Here is a 22,031-nt window from a genome sequence, read left to right as displayed (position 1 = left end):
ACACACACACACACACACACACACACACACACACACACACACACACACACACACAACACACACATCTTTCACTCAATGTAATCACCGTTAATACCTGCTGAGAATTCTATTACTCATTCCCAAATCATCCAGATGCTCGTGTAGCCAGATCTAATGTGTTTACTTACCTCGGGGAGACACGTGAGGACCGAGAGGATGTCTGTCAGGTGTTATGTATGTCTTAGTCTTGGTTTTGTTACTTGGCTATAGAGGAAATTAAGGTGATGGTGAAGATGATGACGAGGATGGTGATGATGATGGTGATGAAGATGATGACGAGGATGGTGATGATGATGGTGATGAAGATGATGACGAGGATGGTGATGAGGATGTTGATGAGAATGATGGTGAGGATGAGGACGAGGGTGATGATGGTGATAAGGATGGTGATGGTGATGAGGATGCTGATGAGGATGATAGTGAGGATGAAGACGAGGATGATGATGGTGATGATGACACACTAGGAGAGGATAGTGAGGATGATAAATGTTGATAATAATGATAATGTTCATTGTGGTGGTGGCGATAATAACACAGAATAAGAAAAGAATGAAATGGGTAATTTGAGCACGGGGTTGGAGGAGACTGCAGTGGGAGCGGGTAAACAAAGTGAAAGGTTACAGGGGAAATAGTGGTAGGAATGATGGCAAAACTAAATTAGGCAGATAGTTAAAACCTAAACGTGACAAAGAGAGGACTCAGGACACGACTAACTTAAATGTCTACTACGCAAACAGTAGAAGTATGAGAAACAAAATGGATGAAATAAGGGCGTTGGTATGTACCGAAAAAATCGATATAATAACATTTGCCGAAACATGGATAAACTTAGACTCGCGTTAGTTACCTGTCGAATACCAAATTGCAGGTTACAAATTATTCCATACCTATAGGCAGAATAGGAAAGGAGGCGGAGTAGCAATCTATGTCAGGGATAATCTGAAGAATGAAATAAATAAGGAAATAAAAACTGAGCGGAATACAGAAACAATTTGGATAGAATTAATCGACGGTAGGGAAAAAATTGATCACAGGAGTAATATATAGACCTCCTAATCTTGATAGAGTTAATGAGCGTAAGTCGCTCATGAAATGCACAGGGCTTCCAGACATAGCAAAGTCTGTATAGCAGGCGACTTTATCTTTAGCCAAATAGATTGGATTGACCTTATGGGTAACTCAGAATCAGAGGATTTTCTTGAAACAATCCAGGACTGTTTCCTAAGCCAACATATAACCGAACCCACCCGGGGTAATAATATACTCGATTTAGTTCTGTCAAACAGAGAAAACCCCATTAGTAATGTCGAGGTAGGGAACGTACTTGCTAACAGCGATCACAAAGAAATAAAATTCCAATTAGAATGTCAGGGCAGCCGCAAGGAAAATTCCACTAAAGTCCCATAATTTCAGAAGGGTTAACTTTGATAGTTTGAAGAGGCAGCTGAGAGAAGGGGTAGATTAGATTTCCTGTGCAAGGTGAAGTGCAGAAGCGTTTACAACGCCCAGCTGGGAAGCATGCGTAGTTCATGCTTGCCTTTATGACACATGCATTAAGGGCGTAAAAGTCTGAAGGGTCATCGGTTTTGTCAGCAAGTTACATAATGTTACAGAATGATGAGAGTGTGCGGGGGAAATTCCCGGTACAATTTATCTGTTTATGGCAAAGTGTGGCAGGTCCCTAATAATGTCAAGTGCCAGGCCATAGGCATTGACAATATTGAGGGACATACCTTTTAGTGTGATTGTGATGGCGTGTACGTCGGTAGTGTCGGCTTCAATGGGGACATCGAGAGGTTGGTAGGGGACATCCTTCTTGGCGTAGATACGTAGTCCACTCGCATGACCTCATGGTGGTCAATTGATGTGGAGAACTGGAGTGGATGGGCCCCAGGTGCTGGCATGCCGGTGGGGGACGGGGTGCTGGGGGTGGTGTCCTCCTGTCCATGAGCAGGTTGCGGCTTGCGGTGGGTGGACGGGGGCAGCAGGGCACACCGGGGCAGGCTCAGTGGGTGCCACGCCAGCAGTGATGCCAGGCGGCGGTGGAGTAGGCCCTGAGCAACAGGGGGGGTGACTGGGTAGCAGCTGAAGGCAGGGTCAGTCTGTGTAGGTTGGAGATGGCAGTACAGAGTGTATCAAAGAGTCTTTCAATACGGTTGGTAAATTCGTGGAAGAGGGATATGATCTGTGTCGTGTCACCGGAGGGGGGTTGTGGGGGGGGGGGACGCCGGTGGGAGCACAAGGCGTCAGAGTAGAGACAGGGAGGAGGCCCAGTAGTAGTTGAGTTAGGAGACGGCAGGGACTGCTGTGTTGCAACCAGGTGAGGCCAGGCAGGGGCAGGTGTTGTTGAAGAAGGCGTTGCTGGAGACAGAGGAGGGAACGCAGAGGGAGGCGGCCCGGTAGGCTGGGGGGAGGTTGAGGTTGACGCGGCCTTCACAGCCTTCGGGGAGGCTTGAGACAGATGGACGTTTGGGGCATTGCCGTGAGTCAGCATTGTGCCAGCCACCACACTTACAACACCTGGGGTCAACAACATAGCCCGCACCACCCCCAATGAGGTGGTCTTTGATTTTCTAGGCACAGACGAAGAAGTGATGGTTACGTGAACAGAGGGGTATTCCTCTTGGGAATTACATGACCACATGAGGTAACCTCACACAATGTACCCACAGTGGGCGACCTCACCTTACCTGGAGACCTGACGGTTGAGGATGACGTGATCACGAGATCTGAGGTTGACGAGTTTCACAACAATTTAAAGAATGAGTTACTTAATGCACAAAGGCAGAACATACCATACAGAAAACTCAGATCAAACAACAATGACCCTAATGGATAAATAATTATTTAAAGAATATCATTGGACAAAGGCAGTGTATAGGTAGGAGAATAAATCGTGGTGAAGTTTACCCCAAGATTATTATAAGGTATTGGCCGGTAGGGTTAAGACCGAGATAAGAAAAGCAAAAAGGAATAATGAACTGAAGGTAGTAAGGGAGGCGAAGTCAAACCCCAAGGGATTCTATCAAATGTATCAAACTAAAACACGAGAAAAAATTGGACCAATACAGTCAGATACCGGCGAGCTAACTGATAACAACGGAGAAATGAGCAATAATCTGAATAAATATTTTTCAATAGTTTTCACCACCGAAAATTTAATCATGATACCCAAGGCACTGATTCTATACAGAGATAGTGAAGAAAATAAATTAAGCGAGATAGTAGTGACTAGTAATGATGTTAGTAAGCAAATAAACAAACTAAAGCCTAATAAGTCACCAGGTCCCGATGAGATATTTGCCAGAGTATTAAAGGAATGTAAGGAAGAGCTTAGTATGCCCTTAGCAAAGTTGTTTAACATGTCCTTAAAAACGGGTGTAGAAGCAGAATCCTGGAGGATAGTGAATGTAATACCGATTTTCAAGAAGGGAGATAGATAACTATCCTGTAACTACCGTCCAATCCAACATCAATTGTAGGCAAATTACTGGAAGCAATCATTTCAAACTCTATTCGAAATCACCTGAGAAGCACAGTTGATCAATGATTCCAGCATGGCTTCACAAGCGGGCGTTCATGTCTAACTAATCTATTTACATTCTTTTCATCTGTTTTCGAATCAGTGGACGAGGAGCACGACTATGATGTGGTATATCTCGACTTTAGCAAAGCTCTCGCTGAGTCCCCACGAAAGACTAATAAGAAAAGTGGAGGCTCATGGCATTGGAGGAGATATTCTAAAATGGATTAGTGTGTGGTTACAGGACAGGAAGCAGAAAGTGAGCATTAACGGCACTAAACCCTATTGGAGCAACGTCACTAGTGGAGTTCCCCAAGGCTCAGTACTTGGACCATTATTATTTATTATATACATAAATGACATAGATATCCGCAGAGACAGCAACATATGTAAATTTGCTGATGACACTAGAATAGGGCGTGTAATTAAATCTGATGAGGACTCCAGAAAACTACAGGAAGATCTAAAAAATTTTCGAATGGTCTGAAAATGGCAGATGAAATTCAATGTGGACAAATGTAAAGTACTCAGTATAGGAGATGTAAACAGGGAAACCAGATACCAGATGAACAGCAATGTTATTGAGAAACCACTGCCAATAGGCCCGCTGCAGTTTCCATTCTTGTTCTTAATATTTTTCTCCCTGATCATTCACGTTATGGAAAGATCTGTTCAGTGAGGCCTCACCAGTAACTGAGAGAGGTGGACATATTCTCTTGATTTATGATTCTAAGTTTTTAATTAATTGGATTATTACGCCCACGCAGAGTCCCCGGCAGTGTGTGTGTGTGTGTGTGTGTGTGTGTGTGTGTGTGTGTGTGTGTGTGTGTGTGTGTGTGTGCGCGTGTGTGTAGCCATAGTTCACCCTTCAATACCAGTACAGTATATGTTAGAGATGTATCCAAACAACGAAGCAAAACATAAACAAACAGTAATTAGCTCTACCTGGTCCTGGTGTCTCAGGTGTATCAAGACATATACACAACTTCCTCTCACTTGTTAATATGTCATTTTAAACACTAAATCAAACGAGGTTGTTGAACAAAGTCACTAATTTTATTTTACTGAGGACATCTGAACACCTGAGCAAGCCTATAGTACCTGTAGCACCCAAAAAGGTCAATGTACTTGACTTGACCTGACTTGACCTCACCTGAATTTACTTGACTTGACCTGACTTAACCCTTGTAGTTAAGGTTGTAGGGTTATTATTTGTTATTGGAAGGGAGGGTAAAGGGGTGGGGATTGGAATGGATGTTAATTAATTCAAGAATCTCCAGGGTTCGACTCCCACACGAAATATATCTTGTATCCTTAAAGACAGATAGTAATGACCTCTGTATGTAATGAGGTAACCTGGAGATAACAAGGAAGGCTTATGAAACTAGCGGTGAGATAAGTGACGGATGAATTGATGTAACACTCTGTAATATGTGTGTGTGTGTGTGTGTGTGTGTGTGTGTGTGTGTGTGTGTGTGTGTGTGTGTGTGTGTGTGGTGTGTGTGTGCGCGACATAAATCTTCTTCTAATTGCAAAAAAGAGAAAGAGATAGATAATGGAAATGAATAAATGAAACAGTGATAGAGAGCAACAGAATCCCGTGTCCTTGTATACACTCGTGCCGATAATGACATTAGTGACGGGTCTCGCTATATTTGGCTCTTCAGGAGCTAAGGAACTAAGATAGGCAATGTGGGCGTGGGCGTGAGAGAGTATTGGTGAGATAATATTGTGTGGGCGTGAATTATATATGATATATATATATATATATATATATATATATATATATATATATATATATATATATATATATATATATATATATATATATATATATATATATATATATATATATATATATATATATATATATATATAAGTTTCTAGAAAATGTTCGGTGACCAATTTTTATCACACTTGTTCATTAAATTCCTGACGTGTTTTATTACTGTGGCAGACGTGTTTTATTACTGTGGCCAGGACGTGTTTTATTACTGTGGCCAGGACTTGTTTTTATTATGTGTTGTTTTACATAAGAACATAAGAATGGAGGAAGCTGCAGCGGGCCTATTCCATACTGGAAGTCCCGTTTACACCCAACCCCTATTGCTCATATAAGCATCCAACCTATGTTTGAAGTAATTCAGCTTATTCGAGTTAATGATGATATTTGGTAACTTGTTCCATTCATCCACTACTCTGTTTCCAAACCAGTGTTACCTATTTCACGCCTAAATCTAAATTTGTCTAATTTAAAACCATTGTTACGAGTTCGCTCCTGGTTGGATAGTTTGAGTACCTTTGTAATGTCCCTTGTTTAGCCCTGACTTCCACTTGATTTAGGCATAACTAGTAGGATTAGTAAATTCCAGCAGATGATACCAAAATGGGGAGAGTGATAAATTCAGACAGTGACTTTGAACACCTTCAAAGAGATCTAGATACCTTACATGAGTGGTCAGTAGACTGGCAAATGAATTTTAATACTGATAAATGCAAGGTACTACAGATAAAGACGAATACAAACGTTAAGTATAAACTAGGTAACACGGAAATAGAAAACCCAGTTTGTGAAAAAGATCTAGGTGTATTTGTTAGCAAACGACTTGAAACCTAGAAAACAATGTATTAGCGTTCGCAACAAGGCAAACAGGATTCTGGGTTCATATCTAGGTCTGTGAGTAACAGAACTGCTGACGTTATCTTGAAACCTTTACCTAGCATTAGTGAGGCCACACATGGATTATGGTTCAGTTCTGGTGTCCTTATTATAGAATGGACATAGATTTGGAGAGAGTACAAGAAGAATGACAAAATGATCCATATTATTAGAAACCTTCCATATGAAGAAAGACTGAAAAGCTTAGGGCTTACATTCATTAGGAGAGGCGTAGAGTTAGGGAGATATGATAGGAGGTGTACAAGTGGGTAAGTGGATTAACAAGGGTAAAATGGAAGATGTTCTGAAGCTCAGTAATAACGAAATAACTAGAACAAATGGCTTTAAATTAGATAAATTCCGATTCAGAAAGGATATAGGCAAGCACTGGTTTGCAATAGAGTTGTGGATATGTGGAATAGGCTACCGAGTGCTATAGTAGGATCGGGGACGCTAGGGAGCTTCAAGACGAAGTTGGATAGGCACATGGAAGTGCTGATGGTGTGAAAGGGATCTGCCCTGTATGGGCCAGTCGGCCTCCTGCAGTATCCCACTTTCTTATGTTCTTATGTTCTTATGTTCTTATACACCTCTATCAGGTCGCCCCTCGCTCTACGTCTCTCAAGGGAGTGCAAGTTAAGATGCTTTGACCTGTCTCTATACTCAATGTTCCTAATGCCCGGGATTAGTCTTGTCATTCTCCTCTGAATTCTTTCCAAGGATTCTATATCCATTCTGTAATACAGTGACCAGAACTGAACTGTATGTAAGCCATGTATTGATCTCTAGGCTTTGAGTAAACTTTAGGATATTCCCTTGAATCTGTAACTAACACTCCTTTGTATGAACCCAAGTACTTTATTAGCCTTGTTACGAGCAAAAACACATTGTTTACTTGGCTTAAGGTTCCTGCTTATCATTACTCCTAAATCTCTCTCGCAGTCGGATTTCTCTATGGAATCGTTGTTCATCTGGTATCTGGTTTCCCTGTTTACATCTCCTATACTGAGTACTTTACATTTGTCGACGTTGAATTTCTTCTGCCATTTTTCAGACCATTCCAAAAATTTGTTTAGATCTTCCTGTAGTTTTGCCGAGTCCTCGTCAGATTTGATAACACGTCCTATTTTAGTGTCATCAGCAAATTTACTTATGTTGCTGTCTATGCGGATATCTATGTCGTTTATGTATATAATAAATAATAATGGTCCAAGTACTGAGCCTTGGGGAACTCCCCTTGTGACGTTGCTCCAATGGGACTTACTGCCGTTAATGCTCACTCGCTGTTTCCTGTCCTGTAACCACGCCCTAATCCATTTAAGGATGTCACCTTTGATGCCATGAGCTTCTACCTTTCTAATTAGTCTTTCGTGGGGGACTCTATCGAAGGCTTTGCTAAAGTCGAGATATACCACATCATAATTGTGGCCCTCGTCCACCGATTCCTAAACTGATGAAAAGAATGTTAATAGATTAGTTAGGCAAGAACGTCCGCTTGTGAAGCCATGCTGGGAATCATTGATCAATCGGTGCTTCTCCAGGTGATTTCGAATATTTGCCTACTATTGATGTTAGGCTGATTGGGCGGTAGATAGAGGATAGTGATCTATCCCCCTTCTTGAAAATCGGTATTACATTCGCTATCCACCAGGATTCTGGTACTACACCTGTTTTTAAGGACATGTTAAACAGCTTTGCTAAGGGCATACTAAGCTCTTCCTTACATTCCTTTAATACTCTGGCAAATATCTCATCGGGACCAGGTGACTTATTAGGCTTTAGTTTGTCTATTTGCTTACTAACATCGTTACTAGTCACTACTATCTCACTTTTATTTTGATGTGAAACGAAACTAGATACAGAGAGTTACCACGAGAGAGAGAGAGAGAGAGAGAGAGAGAGAGAGAGAGAGAGCTGGGTGGCAACAGCTCGCTGCCTCGACAACATCTAGTGATCGTGTTGTGTTGGGAGGAGAAGAGTGAGAGAGAGATAAAGATGGAGGGAAAGTGTGAGAGCGAAGGTATGAGGAAAACAGGACAGACAGGAGATGGTGAGAGAGAAGAGATATGAGGAAAAGAGGAAAAGGAAGGAAGTAGAAGAAGGACAGAGTGGAAAGGGGAAGGAAGGAAGGAAGGAAGGAAGGAAGGAAGGATGGTGCGTGGTGGGGGAGTGAGAGGATAGTGGAGAGAGAAGATGGGAGCAGTTAACGGAGTAAAGAAGAGATGAGGAGAGATGGATGGAGGGAGGGAGGTGCACAGTTGGGAGGAGGGATGGACGAGGGGTATAGAGAGGGTAATAAATTATGGATAGAATGATGGAGGAAAGAACGGTAGTAGGTGAAAGACGAGAGAGTAAAGTGGGTAAAGAGGAGGGAGGGAGGGAGGGAGGGAGGGTAAGCATGGGGGGAGGATAGAGAGGAAGAGGAGGAAGGAAGGAAGGAGAGAGGGAGGGCACAAGTGGCTCTCGCTCCACTATTGATTGAGGCGCGGAGGGTCGGCGCATATTGCATGTCTGGAAGGTCAACTTTAGACTCACTTAAAACACACCATTTTAAAGGATTGTATTTTGTCTCCTGTTCACCCCATCAAAGGTGCCACCTGACTATTTTTAGGGAGACAAATGGGTCCTTAATTCCCAAGTGAGGTGCGGGTGGTGCGGGTGGTGGGGGTGGTGCGGGTGGTGGGGAATTGGTGGGGTGGCAGGGGGTGGTCAGGGGTGGCAGAAGGTGGGGTAGGGGTCTTAATTTTGGGGGGCCATTTTTTTTCAATTCATGGAGGTTCTAATTTTGTAGGTGGATAAAAGTATGTTTTTAATTGAAATGTGTTTACAGGTGCGTTTTATCGTTTATGTAGAGATGGGAATATAGATACAGGTGACATTGAGTATATTAAGTCAGGTGTCAGGTGTATGGTTATTTTGAACTGAATTATATATATATATATATATATATATATATATATATATATATATATTATGTTTTGGTGAAGTAAATCCTTATGGAACTATTAGACAGCAGCCTACTCATAGTTTACTGAGTCACTCACTCACTCACACATAAACTGACTGACTGACTCACTCATTCACTCACTCACTCACTCACTCACTCACTCACAAACTGACTGACTGACTGACTCACTCACTCACTCACTCACTAACTCATTCATTCACTCACTCACTCATTCACTCACTAACTCATTCATTCACTCACTCACTCACTCACTCACTAACTCATTCATTCACTCACTCACTCACTCACTCACTTACTCATTCATTCACTCACTCACTCACTCCTCACTCACTCACTCACTAACTCATTCATTCACTCACTCACTCACTCACTCACTCAACGATGAAGGATGTTTCCGAAAAAAAAAAACATCATTAGTTGCCCAACATCCTGGACAAAGACACACCCAACAGAACAACTAAACAACCCCAGAACCAGAAAACAAAAACAAAAACAAAAACAAAGACAAAAACAAAAACAAAAACAAAAATAGGGCTACAAAAAGCTACAGAGATTTGATGTAGTAATCTAGGTAGTAGGGAGTCCTTGACCGGGAAGCTCCACTGAAGCCTCGATTTAACGGATATATCGTCTGTTAAATAGAGGGCTTCACATCCAACGAATCCTCGATGTAATGGATGGGTGGAATGTCTAGGTGGAGGGAGGGAAGAAATGTCTAGGTGGAGGGAGGGAAGGAATGTCTAGGTGGAGGGAAGGAATGTTTGTGTGGAGGGAAGGAATGTCTAGGTGGAGGGAGGGAGGGAATGTCTAGGTGGAGGGAAGGAATGTCTAGGTTGTAACACATTTTACTATAACAAATTGAATGTAACATATTTTATGTAACAAATTACTCTTTTATTGTCCTTTTTAATTCTTTATGCTTATTTATTTATTTATTTATATATTTTTTCTTCTTTCTCTTACTCTTTCTTTCACTTATTCCCGTTATTCTTTCTCGTTATACTCGTGAGAGGTGGAGGGGGTGAGGGAGGTAGTGAGAGGTAATTGTTTACGCTTGGGGGGAGGGGAGTACAGGACTAATGGCTGGTTTGTGGTTAGGCTAGAAAGGCCTACACCAAGGGGAGAGGCTAGAGGCGGATAGCTGGGGACTAAGATACAATACTTCACAGAGGGGAAATATAGGATAGTTATTATATATAGGACTCACTGTATTACTGCATAATACCAAGACATTTATAACACATCAACCTCTCTCAAGAAGGAATGGATGAATCAGGACTCTTATTAACGGTTACTGTATTTATTGAATACTTTATGTTAGGGTTTAACAGTTACACTTCAAAACAATAAACCTATGTGACTAGCTAGTTAAACGGGGACCACGTATCTCACAACAAATGGGAACTTAAGGATTTACCAAATAGAATACACCCAAATACCTGCCATGTCGCCACCACAGACGTCCCACACCTCCCTACACAAAATTCCAACACAGACTCCGCTTTTCAAACTGTGTCAGCCCACAAGGGATGCCACAACTTTCATGACGTCACGCCTCATAGGCTTTCTCATTGGTCGAAGACAGGCCTAAGGCCTTCATACTATAGGCTCGAAATTGGTGGGAACTCTCAGGTGGCGAGAAACTCATGACATTGTTATAAGGTGGAGGGCGAAAAAGTCTGGGTGGAGGGAGGGAATATTTGAGTGGAGGTAGAGAATGTAGATACTCACAGATACTCATAGAAAATACCCACAGCAGATACTCAGAAAATACTCACAGATAAAGTTAACGTAGACGGGATTCCTAGACCTCTCAAGCCTGACCAGCTCCTTGGCAAACCTCCCGGCATAGATGGCGTCTGAGAAGTCTTCAGTCAGAGCTGAGGGTGTTAACTCTGGTCTGTTGTTTGATACCGCTACACGCTGAAGCTCCACTCTGTAGATGAGGGAGGGGGGGGGGTTAGCGTGTGGGGCATAGATAGATAGAATGATGGATAGATAGACAGATGGAGAGAGAGAGAATTGGTACCTATAATAATAATAATAATAATAATAATAATAATAATAATAATAATAATAATAATAATAATAATAATAAAAATTGACAGTACCTCATGTTACCATAACCTATCTGTCGAAGCTACACACAGGAGGAACGAGAATGAAAATAACAGTGTTTACAGAGAGAATCCAGAACGCCACACAAGGCAGCTTCACTCTCTGGTGTCCATAACATTAGGCAGGATGGGACCTTGTGCAAAGTGCTTCTTTGTCAGACTGGCTGAGGTGTTAAGAGAACAGACACAGCAACCCAGAAGTTATATTGTGGCCTGTTTGAGATGTCGCCTAACCTTCTCTTTGCTCAGGTCTGTTCTGCTGTGTCTCAGGGGAACAAGATCTTCGGCCCCGAAACCAACAACAGTCACCAAATATCGAATAGATCTGTGGCTTAACTAACTCAGGGTAGATTAGGATAGTTAAGTGATAAAATGGTGGTGAAGGTATGACTATGAGGGGAGGTTAGAGGCCATAGTAGCAGTAGTAGTCGTGGTGGTAGTAGTACTAGCCGTGTGTGAAAGATAACCAGTTATCATCATTTGTTATACAGTTTACATGTGAGGAGGGGCATAGTGGTGTTGACCATAGGGCTGATTGGTCATAGGTTAAATGTATCTCCAGGCACTTTAAAACCCTCCTCAAAGGGTCAAAGGTCAAAGCAACAGACGAATACAAGAGAGAAACCAAATTTACGAAAATAAAAAAAAAATAGAGAGAGAAAGACTTCGAAAGTAAAGATGAACGTTAGATTAGCAACATGCCAAGCAACGAGACGAGCATAGAAGGTCATCACGCCAGAGTGGTGTAAGGTCAGAGGTCACTACAGCACAGTAGAAGTGGTCTGTGTTAATGTGGGAAAGTATAAAGACTATGTATGTTGTAGATCAGAAAGAGACAGGGAGAAGGAGAGAGATAAATAAAGAGAGAAAACAGATCGAGAGAGAGGAAGAATGACAGAAGAAAACACACACACACACACACACTACTACTTTGCTGTCACTCGGAATCGAGTACGACGATCATCCAGCTATGATACAATGATCTGAGTTATTAAGGATGTCACCTAGGTTGGTGAGTTCTGAGGTGATTAAAGGTACGGGACTGGCAGGGTCTATCACAGATTTTGCACATGTGGGGGGCTACATCTAGTGTGGGAGGGGCGGCGGCAGCGTCTTTTCGGCGTTGACGCTTGTCTGCCTCGTTATGCAGTCGAGCTAACTCGAAAGTATTGACACCTTCTTGCGTGGTGACCCCCCAAGCATTACGGTGTGGAGTAATCGTCTTCCACGTGAGGGGGTCGATTTTGCACTTTTTCATGTTTGTCTTAAGACTATTTTTACCGCTGGACAGCGGTAATCATAGGAATGATAAGAGTAGTCAAACTAATTATGGGGAGTGATAAGAATTAATTTTGTTATGTACAACGCGAGGAGACGATGGTGAGTCAGCTCGTGTCATAAGGAGGAACAAGGCGTGTATATGCTGAATTGGCTTAACGTTCACCCAGGCGGGCCAGGCCCCTGGACGATAACATACGGCAGTACCCCAGCAGGTTAATCTCCTTACCGGGCGATCACAACTATCCTTATATCTTTTCAGTTGCCAACCAGCGTTACATTTACCATTCGTTAGGTGACTCTAAAGTAGCTGCTTTAGCAGTCTACTGTCGTCCATGCGGGTAACATAACCTGTCCAGCGTAGTTGTTCATGGATAATGGTAGCTTCGATACTCTTACAGTTGGTGTCAGCTAGAATACTGGCATTTGTTCTCTTGTATTCCCAGCGAAATCGGAGGATGGAATATAGACTATGCTGGTGAAAGTTTTCAAATGCCTTGATGTGCCTCCTGTATGTGACCCATGTCTCGCTGCCGTATAGCAGGGTGAGGACGACCATTGCTCGATATACGTGTAACTTTGTAGATAATTTCAACTCCCTACAGCTGAAGACACGGTTTTGGAGTCTGCCAAAGGCTTGAGATGCACATCTGATACGATGTTGAATCTCTTCATCAATATCTATGGGGTTGGACAGGTGGGAGCCGAGATACCGAAAGTGGGTAACATTAGAGAGCGTAGTCCCATCTAGCTGGATGGATGGTGGAGGTGTGGCTGAACCAGGTGCAGGCTGGAAGAGAAGCTGAGTCTTACATTCATTCACCTCAAGGCCGAAGTGTGCATACGCATCTGCATAGGTGTTCAGGATCTCCTGTAGGTCGGGTTCAGTGTGAGCAACAAGGGGGAAGTCGTCTGCATACTGAAACTCAGTAATGGAAGATTCTGACACCTATGATCCTGCCTGGAGTCGTCTTATGTTGAATAGACTCCCCCTTCATCCGGTACTCGATGTCCACCCGCTGGCTAAATTGGCGCTGGCGCGAGTAAGGAAGGCAGCCAAGAAAATGGAAAAGAGAGTTGGTGCCATTACACACCCTTGTTTAACCCCCGTTTGGATGGGGAAGAACTCAGACTGGGGTGCCATGGTGCAGGACACTGCTTTTCATGCCATCGTGGAGTTGCCTCACAATGGCGATGAATTTTGGTGGGCAGCCAAAACGGTTTAGGGTCCACCAGAGGGCTTCCCTGTTAACCGAATCGAAGGCCTTGATTTGGTCAATGAAACCCATGTACAGGTCACGACGCTATTCTCTGCACCTTTCCTGTATCTGGCGGGCAACACAGATCATGTCAGTGGTGCCACATGATGGTCTAAGGCCACATTGAAATTCTGGGAGGAAGTTTTCTGCCTCAGGAAGAAGTCTGTTTAGGAGGACTCGGGCTATATTCTTGCCAGCTACAGACAGCATCGAGATCCCACGGTAGTTGCCACAGTCTGACGGGTCTCCCTTGTTCTTATAAATATTGACGTTGGAGGCGACTTGAGGAGCTTGGGGGATCTCTTCCTTTTCCCATATATTATCCAGGAGAGATTAGAGACAGCTGGTAAGCAGAGGTCCTCCTGCTTTATACACCTCGGCTGGGATTCCATCAGGCCCTGAGGCTTTGTTATTTTTCATCTGTTTGATGGCAGTAGCAGTGAGTGGTAGTGCTCTTTCCAGCACTGAAGGAGGCCTTCATTATCTTTAATTATGGAGTTACCGTCGGATGAGCGGAGGGGGGCTATGCTGCGAGTGAATGGACCAGAAAATGTTTTAGTGGAATTGAAAAATTCGCTCATCTTGTGCTAATCTGCATTTTTTGTGTGTGTTTCATATGCTTTATTTTTAAACCAGTCGTTCTTTGGATTGCAAAATTCCCGCTGGGCCACAGCTTTCTTCTTGTGGAAGGTATCAGCTTTGGTCCGAAACTGAGGGTTGTTCTGTCAGTCAGTTAAAGCAGTACGTTTATCATCGACGAGTACATTGATTGCCGGGTCATTTTCATCAAACCAGTCTTGGTGTATTCTTTCGATCTGGCTGAGGGTCTCTCTGCAGGTTTTGTCATGACAGTGTCGAGAATATCCCATTCAGCGCTGAGATTCAGGTTGTTTGTTGTCGGGTTGTTTATCAGCCCATGTTCGACCTGCTCTCTGAAAGCATGTGCTTGTGCTACCACTGGATCCTCCAAACGCTTAGTGTTAAAATTTCTTCTGGAGGCTTGCTGCCTTCCCCATTTTGGGGCGATGTGAAGTGAGCGCTTGACTTTGACGAGTCGATGATCGGTGTCGCAGTGGTCCGAGCCACACATGGCACGGGTGATGAGGACATCTCGGCGATCTCTTTTTCTGACAATGATGTAGTCAATGAGATGCCAGTGTTTGGATCGTGGTTGTTTCCACGAACCCTTGAACTTGCCGACCTGCCTAAACAAGGTATTGGTGATAGTGAGGTTGTGTGCAACACACTTGCTGAGGAGGAGTAGGCCAGTAGGATTACACTTGCTTAATTCATTTCTCCCAATGGATCCCTGCCAAATGTCAGTATCTCTGCCTACTTTGGCATTGAAGTCGCCAAGGAGCACAACCTTGTCTTCTCTGGGGATAGAGGTTAACACTCTGTCGTGGTCGGCGCAAAAGGCCTCCTTGATGTTATCCTCTGCATCCAGTGTTGGGGCGTATGCACTGATAAAAATTGCATGACGTGAGTGATTCAGTGGGACTCGGAGCGTCATGAGGCGCATGTTGATCTCAATAGGCATTTCAGTTAGCCTGTATAGGATGCGTTGGCGGATGGCAAAGCCAACTCTATAAATGCGGTTTCTCTCCGTAGCAGGCTTACCCTTCCAGAAGAAGGTATAGCCAGACTCCCGTTCTGTGAGTTGACCACTCGTCTGGGAGCCTCAATAATGGCTGCTGTGTCGGTGTTATACCTAGCCAGCTCTTTTGCCACAAGGGCAGTTCTTCTTTCAGTTCTTCTGACATTCCATTCAGCGACTATAAGAGGCTGTATAAGTTTTTGTTTTTTTTGATCTGTGATGTTGATTCTGTTTTCGAACGCATTAGGATGATCTTACTGGGTGCAGTTGCCCAGTAAGGTTTTTTTTTTCTTTTTAGGCAGGCTATGTTTAGGGCACCTTTTCTAGCCTCAGACGCACTGCTGCCTTGATCCCAGTGCATAAACGACCATCTTAACTGTGCCGCCCATGTGCAGAGTTGTGACTAGAGACTCCCGGCAGTCATCTCTGCCTGTCCCCGTCGTCATTCGTCCGCCGCCATAGGACTTTTGGGGGTATCGGGTTTTTGATGATAATGAGTTGTATGATGAGCTGGATGATGGTTGCACGTGAGTTGATTTTATGTGGTGAGGTAGGAGCGCAGGCTGCAACCACACATCTTGGCTCTCCCTTTTCCTGATCCAGTGGTGCAAGTGTTGCAACGACTGGGGGGAGGGAGAGTTGCAATGGACTGCCGATAGCTCAGTTTGTCGGGTTTCGCCTTAGTAGCCTGTCCATCAGGTATGCCTTCGTCCGCTGGTGCAGCCGTTGGGTTCCCATGGTCGTCACCTCTTCCGCCTATACTGCCATTGGGGTCTTGTTGGAGCTCTGTAAGCATGTCTGCCTGATACGGGGCTCAGCTTGAGATGCACAGGAGTCTTGATGGTGAAGAGGCTGTGTACTGGCAGGGGAAGACTTATGCATGTTGCTTCCCTGTTCGCCACGAGGGCTCGCCAGCGGCGGTAGCTGAAAACGAGAGGGAGCAAGCAGTGCTTGCACCTTAACACTGACACAATGCTGCCACACTCGACACATTTCACCACCCTGTGTGCGAACACTTACACACATACACACACACACACACACACACACACACATACACACACACACACACACACAGACACATCATGGTTGAGTGTGTGTGTCTCCCTCAGCAATATACAATCACTCACGTAAAATATTCCCAGGCAAAAGATTTATTTATAGGTGTCAACGCGAGACAAACATAAACACAGAGATGGCAATTAATTTTCCTCTTAGTTGAAAGTTTTATACATGTTTTATACATACACACACACACACACACACACACACACATTGATCAAGATACAACATAACACGAAATTATACACCAGTATGTGTGTGTTTGAGTATGTATGTATGTATGTATGTATGTATGTATGTATGTATGTATGTATGTATGTATGTATGTATGTATGTATGTATGTATGTATGTATGTATGTATGTATGTATGTATAAGTCACTGTGTACACTAACATGACCACACACACACCCTTTAACTCAGTAATGCCATTGTACCACCCGTCCAATGTTACACTAAATTTATGCCATCAGTTACATAGGTCAAGGGGTCACGGTGGGGGAGGGGGGAGGAAGGTCAGGTGAGGCTCAGGTCAAGGTCCAGTGACGTAAGAGACAGTCATACACTAAGTTGGTTAACAGTCTCAGTGATCCATGAATAATACGTGGTCTGAATTTCACTTCTCATTTTGAACTTTGAAACTATTAGTATTGATATTATTATTGTTATTATTATTATTATTATTATTATTATTATTATTATTATTTATCTTTCCTTAGAGATCTTTCACCGTAAAATATAAAAATTCCACCTAACACTGTATAACCCTGTATAAAGCTTACTTAACTAACAACAGTAACGATGATGCTCCAGAGGCGATCCTTATTAATGTAAGAATAGAATGTGGCAGACAGTTTAGTGCGCTTATCATGAACTGACTGCATCAGCTCTCAGACGATCCTTGTAGATAGTGTCGTGGAAAATGAATATGCAAATGTGTGGACGACTTAAGTGGACAAGAAATGGTATTTGATTCTGCGTTTAGATAGAAATTTACCCTCGTGTTCGGAAGGTATTGTTAGTCAAGTCCAGAGGGGCAGAATAGGATGAATAGATGTAGTGAAAATTCATTGTAAAATAGGAAATAAAGGGTTCAGGAATGGTAGTTGAGATATGCGAGTACTGTAGACGTGACCTAAATAATAATGAACAGGATAGTTATCACTCTGTAGGAAGGTGGAATTATCACTACACATTTACATACAAAACACCTGTAGAAAGGCCTCCCCGTACAGCTCTACACGTTACACTACAGCTCAAAATAATCCTTCCAATGTACTAGTAACCTTCAGCAAGCCCCACCATGACTCTACACTACAGGAATGACCCAATCCCATGAACGAGATCAAGTCACAGGAGGTCAAGGGGATAAGATTTAAACTCGCGAAGTTAAAATCGTGGCACTGCAAATTACAATAAAATGATAAGAAGCTCAGGTGAGTTGAGCTTCTCGTTTCAGGTAATAAGTATCAGGCGTGTGTGTGTGTGTGTGTGTGTGTGTGTGTGTGTGTGACTGATCTTGCAATTCTGATTTTCAAGTCGTGTACATCTTTAAACTGTAATAATTAACTTGTAATTGTAGGAATATCGAAATAATTAATTAATCAAATTTTTATTCTCTTCAACTTTAAATAAGAATACTTCACCTTTCGGAGTTTATTATAAGGAGAAACATGTTTTTACCGTTGAAACTCTCTCACAAAAAAAACATTAGAGAATAAAATGTTCCTGTTCATTCAAAACACGAGGGGAAGCACTGCCACCTGTAACCTGAGTCACATTCTCCTTTGGTCACTGAGTCACTGAACACTTGTTGAGAGAATCACATGCTATCACTACTACTACTACTACTACTACAGCCTCCCCCAATAGCCACACCTTCGCCGCCATTTTATTACCTTAATATTAAATATCCTAATACATAAGTAGCTATCCTATCTGTGTTGAATTAGTTGAGCCGCAGGTCTATGCGGCATTCAGTGACTGTAGCCTCATAGTCAATATATGCAGCTGTTGTCGGCATTGGGACAGAAGCTCTCGTTCCCCTGAGGCAGAGCAAAGACGACCGAAGGAGAGAGAAAGACAGTCGACATCTCATTCAGGGTGTAACATAACTTCTGGGCTGCTGCTTCTGTTCGGAGATCACCTCAACGAGTCTGGCGTAGAAACATCTTGCACTTGGTCCCATCCCACCAGAGGTTGTGAACACCAGAGGAGTGAAGCTGCCTTGATCAACGTTTTGAATTCTCTCCCCATATGCCCTTATCTTGTCGTTCTCGTTCCTCCTGCGTGCAGCATCGAGAGCTAGGTTATGGTGACATGCGGCCATGGGATAAAAAATCCTTATGTCGAAGAAAGCTCGCTGTTCCTTCGTCCATAATCCTCGAGCACTGACGTCAACACGGGCTTCGTTAGATGTGTTTGAAGTCCTATGTTGCAAGACCTCACCAGCCAAAGGAAGGAGGGTCGGTTCTACCATGACATCCCGACAGATTTCCTTCAACATATTTGCTGTGAGGTCCCTTACTTCGTCATGCCTCATGCATATGAAGCCCCCTTTCTTGCACACCATGGCGTGATCGGCGTCACAGGAAGAGCCACACACGCATTGGGAGGGCAAACCTTCTACTGGCCGACCGTACCTTAGAGCAATGGCATCTGTAAATTCTTGTTTATTGAGACTGAAACCATTTGCCCTTATCGGTAACGTAGTTAACCAATTCGAGGCGCCCACCTCCTGCTCTATAGCTACTTTTTTTTTTAAATTTCTGGTACCTGCAGCAACAGTTGCTGCAGCTTATCATTTTGGCAGAGCTGTCGCTCTGTCGTAATGGACCTACGAATCTTGTTTACTTCACTGGTATCCACCTCCCCTGTTGCGTTCTGGGCTATTATGTGGTCCGTGAGGGTTGCCGTGAGCTTAAGTGAACTTTGATGTTCGGTGGCTGCAATTTTCTCTAGATTGATTAGTCCCATCCCTCCCAGTCTTGATGGAAGTGCAAGAAGTGATCTTTCTGCTGGGGTTAAGTCAGGGTGTTTCACTAAATTGGGAATGAAATTGACACTGATAGCTTCTTCCAGAGGGTGGAGGAGTGGTCCGATATCAGGGATAGTGCGCATCAGGTAGTTCCAGCGATGCTTGACTCCATGGGTGAAAGCAGCAAAAGCAGCATGTGGCTCTGTGTTAGCAATCTCAGACAGAGCTTGGATTTCACTAACCCACTCATTCACCTTTCCCGCTACATACTCGGTCTTGAAGTCCGTAGTGCCAATTACTGCGCCTAGATATCTTTGGCCGTCCTTAATTACTACTACTACTACTACTATCATTCTCCTGACTCACGCACACCAAACCATCACAATATAAAAAGCAAAAACATAACCAGTGTCTCAACAAAGATAAACGAGTATATTACCGTGTTATGAATGGCCAAGCCGAGTGTCTATATTTAGAGCTCAGGCCAAGGCAAGTCATCAGGGTGTTAGAGCATGACGAAATAATGAAAGAACCAAAAAGAGAATGAGATAAAAATACAAGACAGGAAGAACAAGGTGTAACAAGAGAGAGCGGGATAAAAACAACAACAACGAGAAACCTAGAACAAAAGAACAGCCAGTTGCGGATTTTTGTTTTGGTCTCGTAAATTTTTTGGGGGTTTTATCGAATAATTTATAATATCGAATTAATGAAGAGAGAGAATGAAAGAATAATTAAATATTTTTCAATTGTGTGAGAGTTAGTTGAAATTAAATCATTCTATCATACAGGAAAACGAAATACAAGTTAATGGTAATTTAAATGATGACAAACGTGAGGTGAACTTATATCTCGTCCATGAGTTTACACATTATTAAAATACATATCATAACAATTCCTCATTTTCTCTATACAAACCAGTTAGATAAATTCCGGTTTATCCCGATTCCCGGTTATTGTGAAATCCGGATAAGTAACTTCCTCGTTAATAAAAAAAAAACTTATGACACTTGCAATGAAACATCGATGCAGTTTGGTCGTTACCGTGAAAGAGGAATGGCACAGTTTGGACAATTGGTTGGGGGTCTTAGTTTATCACGAGACCTCCTCCTCCTCCTCCTCCTCCTCCACCTTCTTCTTCTTCTTCCTCTCTTCCTCCTCCTCGTCCATCACGAAGGGTCAATGGTTGGATAAAGAGAAGGTCCCGAGGCACAGGTTATTAGGGGTGATAATACACTGCGAGAGAGAGAGAGAGAGAGAGAGAGAGAGAGAAGATGATGACTCAACTCCCCCCTGTCTCTCACACTTGACGATTTCATAACAGTAAAACTCTACAGGTATAAAAAAAAATATTGATCCGGCTCAGCCCTTTGTAAGCTACAAGCTCTCTCTTGAAAGTCAGCTGACTCTTACTTGTCACGTGTCACGCATCAAAACACAGAGTGAGACACAGCAACATGAGATCAACACATCAACATGAGACATCAACGTGACCGTGCCTACATTTCTTCCCTTCTCTCCATCACCAGTGTCTCGTAAAAGCTCACAGTTCATGAAAAAATTATTACGTGTCGTGAAGGACGTTGGCAAGGTCAGGCGAAGGACTTAGACACTAGGAGACGAAGGCAACAGAACCGTGAAAATGGAACACTTTCTTATAGTTGTGTTACAGGGGAAAATTTGCTACAGATTAGTCTCTCTCTCTCTCTCTCTCTCTCTCTCTCTCTCTCTCTCTCTCTCTCTCTCTCTCTCTCTGCTTCTCCATCGCTAATATAAACTTGGCCAAGGTTTATATCAAATAGGACAAGGATGATAAAGTATGACAAAAGTTAGGTGTTAGTTTTACAAAAGAACACGTGCAGGATACATCACGGCAGGTGAGTGTGTGTGTAAAGAGTCCCTGACAGGTATCGAAGGAAATGAGACAGGTGGTGGGGAGATGGAAAAAAGTACTGAAAGAGAGAGAGAGAGAGAGAGAGAGATTGATGAGTTGGCGGAAAATACGTAGATGATTACTGTTATTGATAAAAAAACCACAACTTCATCATAATAGAACAGGTGTGAGAAGAAAGGCGAAAAAGTTACCGTGTGTGTGTGTGTGTGTGTGTGTGCGTGTCTCGTTAACTTGAAGTAAATATAAAATACAGGTAAGTTTACATTTGATAACTAACAGGTGGAGTGAAATCAACGTGGTGAAAGGGTTAAATTATTCCAAAAATTAAGAAAATTAACGCAGGTAATGTTGATATATACCTGGGAAACATTGAGCTCATGTAGGTGTGTAAGGCAGAGGACGAGGAGGGTGTAGGTGTATGGGGCGGTGTAGTAAACGAGGAGGGGGGTGCAGGTAGGTGTGGCGATATGATAACACAGGTAGGACGCAAGAAAAGGTGTAGTGTCCCCTAATACTACAAATGATTATTACATGTGTGTAGGGCAGGTGGTAGGATGTAGTGATAGCCTATGTGGGACGGGTGTTAGGTGGTGTAGTCTTCCCTAGTAACAGAGTAAGAAGTGGGTGTGTGTGTGATGCAGTGGGCGAGGTGCTCTTAT

General features: G+C 43.1%; 1 protein-coding gene across 1 annotated transcript in view; it reads right to left on the bottom strand.

The window, feature by feature from the left end:
• The window catches only part of LOC121877548, a 76,874-nt gene that overhangs the window by 7,097 nt on the left and 47,746 nt on the right, over positions 1-22,031 (bottom strand). Inside the window, exon 4 of the mRNA XM_042383341.1 lies at positions 10,968-11,125. Coding sequence (XP_042239275.1) covers positions 10,968-11,125 — 158 coding nt within the window. The remainder of the gene's footprint in view (positions 1-10,967; positions 11,126-22,031) is intronic.

This window comes from Homarus americanus, unplaced genomic scaffold (genome assembly GCF_018991925.1).
Source record: "Homarus americanus isolate GMGI-L3 unplaced genomic scaffold, GMGI_Hamer_2.0 scaffold45469, whole genome shotgun sequence".
NCBI classification, from domain to species: Eukaryota; Metazoa; Arthropoda; class Malacostraca; order Decapoda; family Nephropidae; genus Homarus; species Homarus americanus.
The sequence above is the reverse complement of the archived record's forward strand: the minus strand, read 5'-3'. Positions and strand labels throughout refer to the sequence as shown.